An 18,013-nucleotide genomic window follows, 5' to 3' on the forward strand; every position below is an offset into this window, starting at 1 on the left:
TCATCATTTTTTCAATCTTCTTCAAGGATTTCAGTCAAGTTTAATTCATGACCCTTAATTTGTAGCAGAGCTTCATAGCCTTCACTTTCTTCAATTTTCTAGTTCGGTGCTTGAAGGAGAATAGTATCTTTAATAAGTACCAATGAAACATCAAGATAGAAAAAATTTTTTGATTTGCCTCTTGATTTGATCTTAGTTTTCTAAACTCTAGTTTTTTACTTGCTTGAATTTGGTAATCCACTTTTTCTTCTTTGATTTGAATCCTAATTAGACTTCCTCTTTCTTGCTTCCTTTTGGTATGTTTCACATGGGTGAGAGAGAGGAGAGAAAAAAAGAGAGAAAACTAGTTCGGTAGCTTTAATTTGGTTCAAATGAAAAATGAAGTTTCATTTCTTAGTTAGCAACCATTTTCTTGGGCCATGAGACTGTGATATGATCTTAGACTTGGATCAACAATTTGGCCTTAAGCTTGTTTTTTATTCTGATAAGAAAGTATTGGTATAATCAGTAACTATTCTCTTAAAGCTTATGGACTTAAAATTTGTTATCGGACCTGTTTTACTTTTTATTAATTTTTGTACTATTAACTAATTAATCACATATTAGAAAATCAAAAAAAAAATTAATCACATATTTAATTAAATTTTTAACTTAATAATAATATTTAGTCATCATCAATTAACTTATTATTTTTTAAACTTAACAGGTTATTTAGAGTTAGTCTCCTAATTTTTTTTTAAAAAAACGAAAGAAAATTTTGATATTATTTAACTCTATTATTACGGAACAACTCCTTTTTTCTAAAAGAAAAATTAAATGTGAAATAATTTAAATGCAATTGCACAAGAAGCATTTTATGATTAACTGAATGCTTATGATTGCCGTGCAAAATCTGAAACAAGGGAATCATTCCAAGTTGGAAATTTACTGCAGGTGTATTCATATATAGTGTATTTTCTGACCCCAAACTTCACAGCGCAGGTGTTTAGTTTTAAGTCAAGTTTAGCGCATACATATATATATATATATATATATATGCAAAAATATTATTTGTAATTTTGTACACTAAAATTAGTCTCTAAAATTAATTATTAATGTATTTGTATATAAATATATGTGTAGTTTAATATATTTTCAATGTGTATTATATTTCAAATGTGTATTTTATAGCATGGTCGATATACATGAGAAGAAATTAAGACAAAAATTGTTTCACAATTGCACTCTTTCATATTTGCTCGCATAAAAAACTAGCATGACTTGTTGAACAAATCAAGAATTATTCATGACATACAATACTCGCAGGATTTTTGTTTGACTTACACATTAAAGACAATATTGAAATACTAAATTGTTCAGGATAGTTTCAACAAACTGCCTGAACTGTTAACCAACAGATTATGTCACATAAGTAATCCATAATTATTTTTGATAATGTTGAGTTCTCTATTGACTTCCATCATATTCATCCTTTTTCTTGGTGAGTCCACAGAACAAGCAAGACCAATCTTGAATAATGAGAATAAGCAGTTCTCAACATTACTCTCCAAATGTCCTGCATTCTCAATATGATTATTTTCTTCTGCAGCTGTTGGTGTTTGAATTTCTTCACCTATCAATGACAGCAGAGTTGCATCAACAATCTCCAAGATATTATCTGGACATGCATCACGGGCATAGTTGTGGAGGCTACACCCATCTTTGAACATTTCCTCTGTTGGTCTTTTCCCGGTTAGCATCTCCAAAACAAGAATGCCAAAGCTATATATGTCACCTTCTATTGACACTTGAGAACTTGTTCCATATTCTACGATGCATTTTAGAAGGAAAAAAAAGTAAGAGATACAAAGGATGAAAATAAATGGATATTTAGTGAATCTCGAGTGAAAACAATATTAGACAAGAAGAAAAATGCAATTAAATTTGTGAACGTTCACTCATTTGCACTTTACACTCTAAACTACTGAACTAAGGGATTAATTGCATTTTTTCCTTAAATAAATTACCTGGAGGAGCATAACCTATTGTTCCTTTGATTCCACTGGTGCTGGTTTGGTTCTGAGAGTTGCCATCAACTGCTGAGATAAGTCTTGCTAAACCGAAATCACTCACTTGAGCATCCATGTTATCTCCAAGAAGGACATTGCTCGGCTTCAAATCACAATGAATTACTGGCTGCTCACATTCATAGTGAAGATAATGCATTGCGGAAGCAACGCCCCTAATAACTTCTAATCTCTGCTGCAGGTTTAACATTCTTAGTTGGTTCGAACTTTCTCTATTGGGATGCAACCATTTGTCTAAGCTTCCATTCGAGATGTACTCGTAAACCAGAGCCTTAAAATGATTTCCCTTGTAATCCACACTAGAGCAACATGTTACAATCTTCACTAGATTTCTGTGCCTGATATTTCTTAAAGCATTGCATTCAGCCGTGAAACTTTTGTGGGCTCCTTTCAGTTGAAGGTTTAGAACCTTTATAGCAACAACTTCTTCTGCAGAATCAAGTATTGCTTTATACACAGAGCCATAACCACCGGATCCTATTAAGTTCTCTGTTGAGAACCCATTTGTTGCATTATATAGGTTCTGATATGATACTCTGGGCACTTTCTCATTTGTTGAATCAACAGATGCTTTTCTTTGTCTTCTTCTTCTAGAAACGAGTGCAAGAATTGATGAAAGCAAAAGAAGAAACACAACTGAAGATGTTATGATAACTATCATCCAAATCTTGAATCCATGATGTTTTCTCTTTTTTGTAGCTTTTGAAGGACACGGTGGAAGCCTTAAGCTTGAGATCCCTCCACAAAGCTTGCCATTGCCACTCAATGAAACTTCAGTTGCGTTTCGGAACACGCCGTTCATTGGTACCTCACCCTCTAACATGTTAAAAGAAGCATTGAAGTATACCAAAACAGAAATGTTCTGCAGTTCTTGTGGAATTGTTCCGGACAACTGATTCCGTGAAATGTCTAACTCTTGAAGACCTTTTAGAGAAGCAAGAGAAGGTGGTATGATTCCATGAAAGGAATTCCCCTGCAAATAAAGGTACTCCAAACTCTCACATTCTCCAATTGCTTCCGGAATCTTATTAGATAGATGATTCTCGGAAACATCTAGTGCAATAATACTTTTAAGCAGGCCTACTTCACTTGGTAAAGTACCATTTAATGAGTTGTGTGAAATGTTCAACAAGATTGACAAAGATGGAATTTCAAATACTTGTGATGGTATGATTCCACTAAGGTTGTTAGATGAAACATCTAGAATTTGTAATCTCGTGCAATTTCCAATGGCTGAAGGAATGTTTCCGTTCAACATATTATATGCCAAATCTAGCTCAGACAATTGTCTTAGGTCACCTATGATAGCTGGTATTTCTCCTGAAAATTTGTTATTATTCATGGTCAAAGATTGCATCTTTCGGAAGTTACCAAAAGCAGCTGGAATGAACTCATTTAGGTGGTTGTGTTCCAGAAATCACTTATTAACAAGATTCCCTAACTCTGCAGGAACTTTTCTAGAAATCTGATTTCCACCAAATAATAGCATGGTGAGCTGGGTGGACAAATTGCCCATGAAATTTGGCAAATGGCCTACAAAATTATTTACTCGAAATAAAACTCTTGCAGCTTACTACAGTTTATCAAAGACTTTATGAACTCCCAATCATTAATAAATGAATTCCCTCCAAGATGATTTTTACCTAATTCTATAACTAAAAGATTTTGAAGGCTTCCTAGATTTGGGACTTGTCCAACAAAATTGTTGATAGAAAAATCAACTTCTTGAAGGCCAAATGCCGTTGTGATGGATGTTGGTATAGGACCTGAAAATTGGTTGCCATCCAGTTCAATGATCTTGAGATTTGGGAGGTTGGAGAACAAGTTGCTAGGAAGAGAACCCTCAAACTGGTTCATTGCAAATGATAAGCCAGAGAGTGATGACAAATTCCAAAGTGAGTGTGGAATCTTACCCGACATTTTATTACTTACCAGTGAAATATTCACCAAGTTCTTCAAATGGCCTATTTCGTCAGGTATATGTCCCTCCAAATTATTATCAGCCACAGTAAGAAGAACAAGAGAAGACAGGTTTCCCATTGACAATGGGATTGGTCCTAAAAAATTGTTTGAAACAAGATCAAATCTCTCAAGATTCCTAAGAGACCCGATCTCCATTGGTATTTTGCCTCCAAAATGATTGGAGGTCAATTTCAATCTCTGCAATTTAGAACAGTTAGTCACGCCAATGGGGAACTCACCAACTAAATTGTTGATGGCTAAAGCAAGTGCCCGCAGTCGAAACAAACGGCTTATTGTTTGCGGAACATGACCATGGAGGTTATTGCGCTGAAGGCTCAAAACTCTAAGAAAGGAAAGGTTGCCAACATACGGTGATATGGACCCTTGCAAATTATATGAATCTAAAGTCAGCTCCCGAACTCTTTGATGTTTGCTGCCACATTTGACTCCATGCCAGTTGCAAAAGTGGGTTGAGCTGTTCCAAGTGGATAACACTCCAAAAGGGTCACTAGATATTGATTCTTTGAATTTGATCAGTGCAAGGTGGTCACTCTCATTTCCTAAGGCAGAGGCAACAGTGTTTGAAGTGAAGAGAAAAAAGAAAAGGCATAACAAATGTGATGACATGTTTGAAGGAGAGAAAACAAGGTAGCTAGAAGGTTGCATATTGTTCTAACTGCTAAGTGTTTGATCTCATATGGGATATATATAGTACTATTTCCATCGTAACTTAGATTCTTGAATGAAAAGTACATCATTAAAGGTGAATTGATAATTTATGGATTTGAACATAAACTCTGAAAATTCAGACATATCAATATCAATCTTTTGTTTAAAATCCAGCTTTCATTGTTGTATTAGTGGAAAGTTTCATAGTTGACATATTGACTTGAGACGAGTAAATGTGGAAGTTTAGCATAACTTCTTCTAATCTTCTAGAACTTACAATATTAGATTTTAGACTATATGAACTAACATCCTCTATCATATAGCTTTTTATATAATATCGGAGATTGTGCGTGGTGGAGCAGCTTGAGAAAATATTTTGGAAAGACCAAAGATTTTTTTAATTCAATATATATATAACATAATGAATGCTTTTATTTTTAGTACTTTTTTTAACATTTTTTATTGATTTTATAGTTTTAATATGTTTTAACAACTTTTTAATTCTAATTATCTTTTTATTTTTTTTCTCTATTTCTGCTGTTAATTCTAAACATTCGTAAGCTATTTCTCTTACTTTTATTAATAGAATTATCTTCCTCATTTTCATATTTCTTCTACCAATTTTGAAAGATATAAGGTTTTTTATAAAATATCATTATAATAATAACCGAATGTAAAAAAGAAATAAAATAATAAAAAAACTTAAAAGATGAATAATACTTACAGAAATATGGTTTCAGAGAATTTTTTGGATTTAAAAGGTATGAGAGAAGAAAGATGTTTAAAACTTTTATTTGATGCCTTGAAACAAATGAAACCTTCGGTATTTATAAGTTTCAAATGATCATTATTTGGCTAACTTTTTACTATTTGTCGACAGTACTATTTATTTTTATTGTTCTGTCGACTTTTATTGTTTGCTTTTACTATTTTGTCGATATTTATTGTTTGCTGTTTTTTTTTTTTTTACAGAAATCACTTATTTTTTTGGACTTTTTATATTGATTTCATATACTGATCTCATTACTATTCTATTATATTTCAAATGGATCTTGAGAATCTTAAAAGTAATGGTTGGATTAGATTAGACTTCTTCATCCTCTTCTATAGGTACAGCCTGAATAGCTTGTAAAGAATTCTGAATATCTTTCTCTGATGTTGCTGCTGCTAAAGTGGCTATAATTTGTTGTTTTTGAGCCAGGAATAGTGATTATTTCTTATATCCACTAATATTACTGTTTGTAGCTGATATAGCAAGATGTTTTTGTGAGGTTGTTAACCATTCATCAAGGCTGCTTTTCTTAATAAGTTTAAATCATTCTTGTTCCACCATTTTATTTTTATTACTCTTACTAAATATTGTACATTGGAATATTCTTCGAACGCCGCTAAATCATATTCCCAAGTTAGGATCCAGCTGATTTCCATGGCTGCTATAAATGATATGAACTTATATTCGAGTAGAAATGATGATTTATTCTTGAAATACTCATAAGTCAGGCTGGCTTCTTTTGGAAAAAAGTCTTGCAATGGTCCAAAGCGTTGGAACCATGATTGGAACTATTTTAAAAATTGTAATGATATTCTTTTTCTAAACTAGATGAACTAAGAGTGAAGGCTTGGTGCCAGGTATAATATGTGATTCATGCTTCTTGATATTCATAATAAGTATAGTTTTGTGGTTCAAATTTTAATGAGAACTCTCATATTGATACGAAGGTAGTTCCCAATCTTGTAAAGATAGAATTTTGAGGATTTTTATTTTTGAATAAACGGACTGTTTAGTATTAGGATCTCTATAATGCGTTAGTTTAATAGATCCTATGTCTACTAATATGAATTCATAAAATTTTTGAATTCTTTGTGGGTTTATAGGAATGTAATGAAAGTGTTTGGAAAAATAGTTTTGTATAGTATTTTTCTATCTTTTTTAAACCAATATTTTTCAATGGTTAATATCTTGATGGAGTTTGGCTTTTCATATAATATGGAAACTGCTCTTTTAATGGTTGAATTTTGTACAGATCTGATGGTTGTAGTAAGATAAATTTATTGCTTGTAGTAATTTTAGAACTTTTATATGATAGTGATGATGATGAAGATGCTTTTACAATCTGAATAGGTCTTAGGCCCAGTTTGGGTAACTAACTTAATTAAGTTTCTTTTGATAAAATAACTTAAACAATAAATGACTCTGTTAAAAGTAACTTATAAATAAGTTATTTTGTGTTTGGATTTTTAACTGTAAAAGTGCTTATTTTAAAGAAATGTAATGAAAAGTAGAAGTATTATGAGAGAAGTCATTTTTTTTAACTTCTCTATAAGCTCCAAAATAGCTTCTTAGAAAGTTGCAATTTGGTTTTGAAAATTGCACCCGACATTAATACTACTACTTTTCATAAGTTAAAAGTTAAAAAAAGCTATTTCTAGAGTTTTTCAAACGGACCCTTAATGATAATGTTTTTGCTGGTAAAGGAGTAATTTGTAATTATTTTTCTTGTTTTTGGTCAAAAGGTTGACCATAATCTTCATTGGAGGCTATTTTCTGATCCATTCTTTCCCTACAAAAATTTTCGAGTAAGAAAGTTAGGTAGCGAATTTAAGTCATTTTTTATGTGCTCAATTGTAAAATCGAAACATGATAGAATAGCTTGTTATCTTGCAAATATTTGTTTTGAAAATAAATTTTTAACATCATTTTTTAAAACACTTGGGGTGAAAGAGAAATATCCGCAGGTATACAACAACGGATTGGACCTCAATACATGGGTCCTTTGGGAGTTCTTCAAGCTCTAGCAGATGGAACAAAACTCTCTTTGCTTTACAATCAGTTTTTATTATAAATGTTTTATTGAATAAATCTTCTTGGAATTTTGTGACACATAATACTATGGCTAGTATTTTTTTTTTAACTATTGCATAATTCTTTTGGGCCTCGTTCTATATTCCTGAATGGTATTGTACTATTTGTTCTTTTAAACCATTAGGAGGTATTTGTTTAAGAATTCCTCCATATCCTAATTCTGATGCATCTATTTTTACGATTAATTTGGCCAATGGATCTAGTATACTTATACAAAGTATTTCTTTTATCGTATTTTTTATTTTGACTGTTATGGAAGTCATTTCATCTGTTCACGGAGGTAAATTTTTTCTTAATCTCTTATAAAGAGGTTCACATGCTACCCTTATTCTTGGTAAGAACTCATCTACATAATTTAGACATTCTAAAAATCTTTGTAATTATTTTTTATCAATTATTTCATTAGAAAAATTATCTGCAAATTTAATGTCTCTTTTGATAGAAATTATAGTTCCCTGATAAATTTTATATCTTAAAAATCTTACTTTAATTATAAAAATTTTCATTTTCTTTTCTGATAAAACTAATCATTGTCACAACTAGAAAATGGATTAATATTTACAGACGGATTTAGTCTTTATTACAGACGGATTTTTGGTTACCGATGAAATTACCGACGGATTTTTTCCCTCTGTAAAAGCCCCGTCGGAAATTATTTACCAACGGATTTTTTTTTCGTCGGAAAATTACAGACGGATTTTTACCAGTTACCGACGGATTTTCCCTCTGTAAATTTTCTACCCATTTCCCAAAGGCGACGCACTTTCAGACGGATTTTTCGTCTGTAATTACAGACGGATTTTCAGACGAAAAATTTCGTCTGTAATTACAGACGAATTTTCAGACGGATTTTCCGTCTGTAATTACAGACAAATTTTCAGACGGATTTTCTGTCTGTAATTACAGACAAATTTTCAGACAGATTTTTCGTCTGTAATTACAGACGGATTATTCAAATTTTGAATATAGACAGAAAATCCGTCTGTAAATCCATCAGTAAGGTAAATTTTTTTTTAGATTTTTTCTTTACAAAATACACCTTTTTTCATACAAAATAAATATAAATTTAATAAATAAAATTTTTTATCTAATTTGTATTCGAATATTTATAATATTTTAAAAAATAAACAAATTTATTATATTATCGAACTAAAAGAAAAATTCTATAATCAAGGAAGCCAATATAATTCAAAAAATAAATAAAGTGTATTGATACATCAACTATAATAATAAATAACTATACATCAACAAAATGTGTTGATACATCAACTATAATTCAAAACATATACTCAGTGTATTGTTCTTATAGCATCATATAAAGAGGAAGAAGAAGTTACATTAAATTAATTAATTATTTGACAAATGCATCCTTGCTGGGAGTTACATTATTTGTAACTCATTCTTGTATATTTTAATCTCAGCTTCAAATGGAGTAATGATGCTGTCAATTGGGAGAATATCATCATCCTTTTGATTTGCATATACCCTTCTAAGAGTTGCTTCTGCCGCATATTGTGTAGCCAATGCACATTTCTTTTCATCTGTCAGTTTCTTGATATTCAGATTCTGCATGGCAGTAGATTTAAAAACATGCATTTAGATATACTAAACATGATTTCAAATTCCATGAAATAACAGGACCAGACTATACAGCACCTTTTGTTTGAGATGATCATCAGTAACTCCAAGCCTCTCCTCCAGTTTATTAACTTCATTTCTCAACTGGCAGACTCCAAAAGAATATGTTTTCTAAATTAACTCACAATCTATAGTTATGTGGCAGGTATTAGTATAAAGAGGGAAAAATTGTGAACAATTGAATGATTTTCAAGGAGTATCCAAAAGAAACTCTAATAATTAAGACAGCAAAAAAATTATGCACTTTTCCATGAGTTCCCTGATATAATGTCCAGCATTACTAGTTGGCTTATTTACCGTCCATCATTTAGGATTCAAGTTTCACAAAAAGTTAAATCTCATGTATGATATGCATATGGTTAACTTATCCTATTAATAGGCGACCAGGGTCACATGCAAAACTCTGCTATGGAACTTTTTCTCCTGTTCACATGCAAGTATCCAAAACAAATGATGATGAAACCTAGAAAAAATCACATCTATACTGGTTTCTACTTTTAGATAAGATGTCGAGCATTCACAATCGTTGTGTTTCATTAATTTACAAAACTGAAGGGAGAATATAGTTTACATACCTATGACTAGCTATCTCAACATAATGTGTCTCTGGTACAGTAGGAAGTGAAGGGTTTTCATAACCATTTCTTCCCATACTTTCCACATCTGCTTTGTTTACCAAATCCGGTGTTGCAACCAAGTCATGTAACTAACACAAAATAAACACAAATCTTATATTCATATTAGAAACAGTAGCACATTAACTTATAAAAAATAAACACAAATCTTATATTCATACTAGACAGCTAAATGCACTAAAAGAAATCAAATCTAAAGCAAATGTTAATTTAGCTTTTGGAAAGAAGATTATAAAGACTAATCGTGACTGATTTTTCCCTAAAGAAGTGGACACTGATATCACAATCATATTCTGAAAAAACAGGACCAAAATTGATATATTAAGCAAATAAACCACTATTAGTCTTCTTGAGACAGATACCAAAGAAGAAGGATATGGTGGTACCTACCGCATGAGCAATTCTTAATAGGACTTCATGTGAAGCTCTGCCAGTAAGAACTTTCTTCAAAGCATAAAAATGGTACAATTAGATTAATTCACCAAAGCATAAAAATGGTACAACAAGACTAAAATGTCAAATGAATATCCATAATTCTCACTATAATACAAGACTAAACAGTTAACAGAGAAAGCCAAAGAACAATACCATTCCAGAAAGCACTGAAAATGAAACTCATGCTTGCAACTTGTCACCTGCAGGAAGGGTGAAAGAAACCAGCATGATCAAAAGAGTCAAACAAAAGTCATCCAAAGAAATGAACACATGATCAAAAAATTAGGGTCATACGGTGGAAGGATCACTGTCACAGAAGGCTTCAAGACAGATGCTGCAAGAATTGTCACAAGCATCCTGAATTTAACCCTCCACAGAAGCAACAGCTGAAGTCAAATGCGCCTCAGACTTGCCGCTATCTTCAATTCCAGGAGATCCCTACAAAAACAACACCATCCAAAAAATCCCCAAAATCATAACACAACTAATAAAAAAATGACACATAAAGCTACCCCTCCCTCAAAACTAAGATGTTAAAAGCAACACACTTTCTATGTAACACTCACATGAGATTCCAAAATAGGCTATTATGAATTCACAAAATTAACTGTACATTAAAAGTTAAAACTATATACTAACCAACCTTGGACAATTTAGGAAAAAACAAAAACAAAAGTGTCTCTCTGGTGTATGCATGTCATCAAAGTTCAGCATCACATTTCATGTACAAATAATTAAGCTTAGAAATTAGCACTAATTAACTAAGCCTTATTGTATGCACACGGATGCATTCATGCAGAATTCACCTGCTTTGGACCCAAGGAAGCATTCTCCTCGGACTGTAAATTGGACAAGCATGAAGTAGGGGTGGTGACCAAAGCTTCCTCTCCCTTCTTTGCTGCAAGCTCCCTCATTTCCCTGTTACATTCATAATCAATCAATCAATAAATGACTCACCAACTCACAATTAGGAAACAATACTAATTATGGGCTTAAATCTGAATCAATGAATTAAGTAGTAATTACTGCTTCAACTGAAGAATTTCCTGCTTGATCTCATTGAGTTGAGCAACAGCAAGAACATGATCATGTGGAGAAATGATAGTATCACCAATGCTCCAACCAGGAGGAGGAGTCCAGTAAGGGTCCTGAACTCCTGCTTGGCGCCGGACATCAACGAGATCAGCACTCTCCAGCCAATACTCCATGGCGCCCTCGGCATTGTGGCGCCGTCGGAACCTCTCAGTTTCGCCTGGTGCCACCTTACCTGCCATGTGCTTGAGCAAATGGTCCAATAAACCAGTGTCCCCAATGTACTTCCTTGCTTCTAATCTCAGCTCTGCCCTCATTATTGGGTTCCCAAACACTGCCCCCTTCTCCTTCATGACCCTCAACATATTCTCCTCCGCAGTCTTATACCTACCAACATCAATTAAATCAATTGATTCCAATAATTAAATCAACAAACAAATAATAATTTCACTACTAAATTGAAATGCACTTATGACTGTGACTAATTACAATGAGATATACTTAAATTTCAATAATCAAACGAACAAGAAAACGAATAATAACACTTAATGATATGATTCTGATTATGTTATATACCTTTGAACTGACCATCTATCAATAGATTAAACCAGCGTTACAATGGTGAAACTGAAAAAGTTTCAGAAAGCCTCTTCAAACTATATATATAAAATTGAAATCCAAGTGTTTTGCACATTGTATAAGAACGAAAAATACTAAGATGAATGATTGAAAGCAATGCATTTATCTACACAAAAAAATCACAAATAGAGTAGAATCGTGGAACAAGCTCAGAACAGGTGATCGAATCCCTAAGCTGGAAATTAAAAAAAATTAAACAGAAAAAAGAGAATGGAAAGGGCAAACTTACCATCTGTTCCGAGATACCGGCATGTGATAGAAACTGAAAAAGGAACAAGAAGCTCAATCAGCATCAACAACAACAAGAAGATAGAAACTGCGAGGAAAAATTGATAAACTTAAAATTGGTACAGAAAAATTGAACCCTAAGCAACAGCAAGGAGGGGGCTCGTGCGACGCAAGGGATGATAGAGAGAGATCGTGCAATGCAAGCGGTGGCGGCAGCGGCGGAAGAAGACGAAAACTCAGAGGAACGGTCAAACAATGGCAGCAGAGGCGTCGGAGGAGGAGGAGGAGGAACGGAAGAGAGTGTGATGGAGAATATCCATTGGAAGGGGTGTGACGGAGAAGATCCATTGGAAGGGGTGTGACGGAGCTTCGGTGTGATTGAACCAAAGCTGAGATGCGCCGCTGATGGAGGATATGGAAGGGATGAGCGTAGAGATTTGTAATCGTGATTGAAACGCAGAGCTTTTTGGCCACAACCCTTATTTTAATATTTTTCGACGGAAAATTTTAAATTACAGATGGAAAAATCCATCTGTAATAATTTAATAAAATGCTATATTTTTGTTTATTTAGTTTTCCGTCTGTAATCATTTTTCACGGAAAAAAATTAATTTTCCGATAGAATTATCGACGGATTCTCTTTTCCGTCTATAATTTATGCTAATTTATTTTTTTTGTTTTCCGACAAAAAATTCCTCTGAAATTCCCTCTGTATTTTAGTGGGATAAAATCCGTCGGAAATATCCGTCTATAATAACTAGTTTTCTAGTAGTGTGTTCTTTTATAATATTCATAAGGATTAATCTCTACATACAAGTGTTTTGCATTTACAAGCTTTACAAGTCTGAACGAAACCCACCCATTAAATGCGCTGCTTGTTACGTGCATTTCTAACAGAATTTTAAATCAATTCAAATCAATCAACGTACAAATATATAACTTTCATTTTTCAAAAGATTTCGTTTCTTTTTTCGAGTTTCTTGCAAAATTTGTTGGATCTCCTTCATGCGTTCTCTCTTTGCTTCATTTTTTCGATTTTCATGGTTTATGAAATCAAGCTTTGAAATCGTTTTGAAGATAATGGAACTTCAGAAATACACCCAAACGATTACATAAATACACCCAAACAGTTACAGAAATACATCCAAACGGTTACAAAAAGAATTACAGAAATACACCCAAACGGTTACAGAAATACACCCAAAGAATTACAGAAATACACCTAAAGAATGTAAGAAATACACCCAAAACAGGGGAAGACAGTATATTTCTTCTTGAAATCTTTTAATGTTTTGCTGGTTAAGGATGAGGCATGGCAGAGACAATCTAGAAGAAAAACCTAGAATAACAGTAAAACTGTACCTTGAATAATGTTTCTTCCTTTTTTCTGGTGATTTTTGATGGAGATTTGTATCTTTTCTTCTTGATTTCTTCTACTCTTCGCGAGGAGTTGGAACGTTTCTGCAGAATCGTAGTAGTTTGTTTTGAATGTCCCTTGAATCTTGATGGTTTGCGTTTTGATCGAGAAAGAAGAGGAAGAGTGAACGTGTTGTGGAAGGGGTGCGTGTTTTTTTCTTGATGGTTTGCGTTTTGATTGAGGAAGAAGACGAAGAGTGAATGTTGAAGGAGCGCGTGTTTTTTTTTTTTTTTTGGACTTGGAGCAACTTGTATAACTTGTAAGCCAAAAAGGCTTGTATGTGTAGCAGGCCTCTATTCATAAAATTTTTTAGATAGTGTATATGCTGATTTATTCCTTTTGAATATACTAATACATCGTCAAAATATACTATAATAAATTCTATATGGGGATAAAATATATTATTCATTATTTCTTGAAACTCACTAGGAGTATTTTTTTAATCCTTGGGGCATTATATTCCATTTGTAATGACCAAAAGGTACTATAAAAGCTGTTTTGTATCTATCTTCCTCTTTTACTGCGATTTGATAATATCCAAATTTTAGATCAAATTTTAAAAAAATATTTGCTTTATTTAATTTTTTAATTAAATCACTTTTATTTGGTAGGGAATACCTAATTCATTTTGGTATCTTATTAAGAGATTTATAATTGATAACTATTTAGAGCACCTCTTTCTATTTTAGATGCTTTCATCACATAGAAGCTTGTACAGCTCTATGATAATTTTAAAGGCCTTATTAATCCTTTATCTAAATAATTTTGTATTTTTTTTATAATATTCCAGATATTTTTTGTTCATGTGTATGAATTTTGCTTTTGTTGATATATCTTTTTCATTAAATTCATCTTCATATGATAAAGACATCTCATGTAATTTTCTATGATAAAAGGTTTTAGGGTTACTACATAATTTTTTAATTTTTTTCAATTTCTTTTATTTTATTTTGTATTTTGGAAGTTTGTAACTGTTCTTCTATCCTTTTATATACAAATTCTTGATTTAAGTAATTAATCTATTTTTTTTCTTTCTATAGCATTAACTTGGGTAGATAATTTTTGTAACATACTAAGTTCTTGCTATTTTAGTTTAGTAATAAATTCAAAATGAACAGAGTGGTTTAAAATACGTAAACAAGTTATTCCATCAATATCAATTAGAAAAGGTATAATAATAGTGTAAATAGATTCTAATATGATTTGATGAGATATTTTTTTGCTAAAAAGAATGTAGTATGAAAATATATTCTATTCTTGCAAATTTTTGCTTTGGATAATTTATAATTTATAGTCATTCTGTCATTTTCAACTTTATAAACTTTTTCTGTAGTTTTTTCATAATATTTTGTAGGTACTAGCCCTTCTTATATATAACTAATATCCGCGCCTGAGTCTACCATAGTTATAACATATTTTTCTTCTCCAACCACTATAGTTACATTAGTGTACCATTTTTTATTTATTAATAGAGTTAGTATATTTATGTAATTTTTTGGACTCATATTAATATAATTTTTTGGAATTACCATGTTACTAGTTCTTTCTATATTACTAGTACATTTTTCTATAGTTTTTTCTTGAATTTTATTAAATTTTCTCCTTCTATTTTCAATAATCTGTAATCCATGTTAATATTTTGTTATTTTAATTCTAACATTTTTCTTTTTAAAAATTTTATTTCTTCTCAAAGAGAATTAAGGGAGATTTCTTCTTGTGAGTTTTTTAAAATAATTACAGATTTCTTTTATTTCTATTGGTCTTATTTTCTTCTTATTTTCTTTTTCTTTTTAAACTAATTCTACTAACTGATTTATGAATTCATCTCTTAGCAGTGTATCTTTTAATTTGTCAATTATTTTTATTAAAGTAGAAGTTTGTTCTTTAGTTAAAATATTTACAGTTTTTTCACAATTTTTATAATTACATAATCCTATCCCTACACAATTATTTTGTTCATCTTTTTTATTGTTTTCTTCTGAAATTTCTTCTTCTGACATAAGGTCTAATTGTTGTATAAAATAGTTCTCAGACTCAGAAAAACTTTCATAAAATGATTCTTCTTCAGATTCTGAATTAATAAAGCTGCCAAAACTTGTTTAATTTTTTTTATTTTTTATTTTAGTTATTTTTTTGTTATACATTTATTAGCATAATGACCTTTTTTTTACACTTCCAATGAGTTACTTAGTTTTTTTTATTAAAAGATTTGAATTTTTCTTTAGGATGTTTATAAGGTTTTTTATAATATTTCTTCTCATAATAAGGAGTTTTTTCTGTATTATATCTATTTTGTCTTTTATAGAATCTTTTCTTTTCAATTTTGTTTTAGCCACTGTGTGCCTTTTACGGAATTATTCTATACTAGTAACAGAACGTTCTTAGCTCTTTTTTTGTAATAGTTTCTTGTTTTATTTTTGCTGTATTTTAGTATCTGTACATACTTCTATACTTATTTGTACTATTATGTTATGTAGTTGACCAAAAGTTGATGAATTATAAAGAATTTAGGTTTTGAACTCGGTTTGTAATTTTTGTAAAATTTTTTTAGAGAATAATTTTGGTAAGGCTGGCACAAACCTTTCTTTCCAGAAAAATGCATAATTTCTAATTGTAATTTTTGACATAAAAACATCTTTATATCATCTATAATCAGATATGATTGGGCATCTTAAATTTATTAATTGGGTTCCTATCCTATCTTTGAAAGTACTTGAATCTCCTACAAAATTCTTAATAATAGTGTAAATTAAAGTTGATGTAGCATCTTGAGATTGATCCTCTTGTTATTCCACCATCCTTTTAATTGACCTGCAAATCTTTGAGTTAACATAATTGCTTCCTCTTTATTAGAGACTTTTCTCATCTTATAAGTAGTTGCTGCCATTGTCATACTACACATTTGATCTAGAATTGCTTGTTCACTTAATCCATCTATATTCCATTCTACTAAATCTGATTCAGAAAAGTTATTTTGTATTAATTATATTCTTTCTTCTAGGCCTATATCTGCTGATAATGGTCTGGAATAATAATTTATAGTTTTAGGGTAGTTTAATTTATGAGTCATTTTATTTATTTCTAATTCTTCTTCTGCTTTTAATGTATTAATTGTCATTTTTTTAAGACTAATACTTCTAAATTTTTCTTTTAATTCAGCCACTTCTGCTTCTACTTTTGATTTTAAACTAATATTATCTAAGCTTTGTAATTTATATATAGGTTTTTCTATTTTAATTGGTTTTTTCATATTTTTCATTCTTCCTAATTGATTTTTCATTATATCTAACATAGTATTAGTAAAGTTTAGTTGTTGATGCAATTTTTTAATATCTCTTTTTTCTATGCCTCTTTCTAAGTTGTTAACTTTATAGGGAGTTGCTTTCTTTTTCCACTAGTATTTTAATAGTTTTTTTAGGAGGATATTCAGACTCTCTGAAGGATTACCATGTGTTCATAACACGCAGCGGAAGAAAAAGAAAGTAATCCTTAAAGATCTATTTCGTACTTAAATTTTATTCCAATAATGTAATTTATATAAATCAGATCTAAATACCTTTAAACGCTTTAGTAAAAACTTTATTCTTCGATTGTACGAAGACTCTATGCGTATCCACACTGAGACCAACCTTTGCTGTCAACTCCTTGACCAATGGATATCTGATCTAAATTGAGAAACCTCTTGCAACTCTTTGCACGCCATAAAATTCTTCTCCAAGAATCAGGCTCACATACGTTTATGTGTATAGAGGTAACGGAATAAAACTCTTGTTATTCTCTCATTTCATTCTCGTTTTTTCCCTACTCTTGGCATATGTATATATAGTATGAGATTTGTTACTGATTTTAAATTTGATTCTGAATTCAAATTTAAATCATATCTTGTAATTCCAAATCCGACTCCTTCAAATTTCATTAATCATATCATAACTTAATTTGAAACAGAATCAATTAGGATCTCATCCAAATTTAGAATTCAAGTTTACAAATAGAATAACTAATTATTCTCAAATCTCATTTAATATTCTCAATTATCATACTATTATTATATTCTTGGTGCTAGCAAAGAATATAATAATATTTTATTTGAGTCAATATAATTATTTATTTGATCAACTCAAAATAATGATTAAATAATTCTATAGCAAAGATTAGAACACTCGTTAGTGTGTAATCCCATAGGTTCAATACTAAGCGGGTAATAAATTAGTCATACTAAATTTACTAATCAAGGTTGGCGTCTGGCAACACTCCTCAACGACCCGATAGTATGAAGTAATATATTTTTACTAAGAACCTTAGAAGAACAAAGTATAATTCCTTCCATCTTTCCGGCTCTTGGTTAACCCTTAGAGTATGGTTTAATTGTCAAACTCTAACTTGTTACCATTATTATCATGAACTGTGAATGAGTTAAGAAACTCTTTTC

General features: G+C 31.1%; 1 protein-coding gene across 1 annotated transcript; it reads right to left on the bottom strand.

Moving 5' to 3' along the window:
- Positions 1-1,403: 1,403 nt before the first annotated feature.
- LOC148568914 (putative LRR receptor-like serine/threonine-protein kinase At3g47570) lies at positions 1,404-4,589 on the bottom strand. Its single transcript, XM_088484823.1, has 2 exons — positions 2,007-4,589; positions 1,404-1,807 (listed from the first exon to the last, which is right to left on the bottom strand). The coding sequence occupies exons 1-2, from the start codon at positions 3,421-3,423 to the stop codon at positions 1,404-1,406; spliced, it is 1,821 nt and encodes a 606-aa protein (XP_088340949.1). The 5' UTR covers positions 3,424-4,589.
- Positions 4,590-18,013: the final 13,424 nt, after the last annotated feature.

Source organism: Arachis ipaensis, chromosome B4, assembly GCF_059453495.1.
Source record: "Arachis ipaensis isolate K30076 ecotype BB chromosome B4, ASM5945349v1, whole genome shotgun sequence".
In the NCBI taxonomy this organism is placed as follows: domain Eukaryota; kingdom Viridiplantae; phylum Streptophyta; class Magnoliopsida; order Fabales; family Fabaceae; genus Arachis; species Arachis ipaensis.

Excerpts from the sequence above, each read along its gene's own strand:
- LOC148568914 (XM_088484823.1), bottom strand. The coding sequence starts at position 3,423 with ATGCAATCTTTGACCATGAATAATAACAAATTTTCAGGAGAAATACCA. Across the intron at positions 1,808-2,006 it reads AATAGGTTATGCTCCTCCAG|AATATGGAACAAGTTCTCAA; the intron begins GTAATTTATTTA and ends AATGCATCGTAG.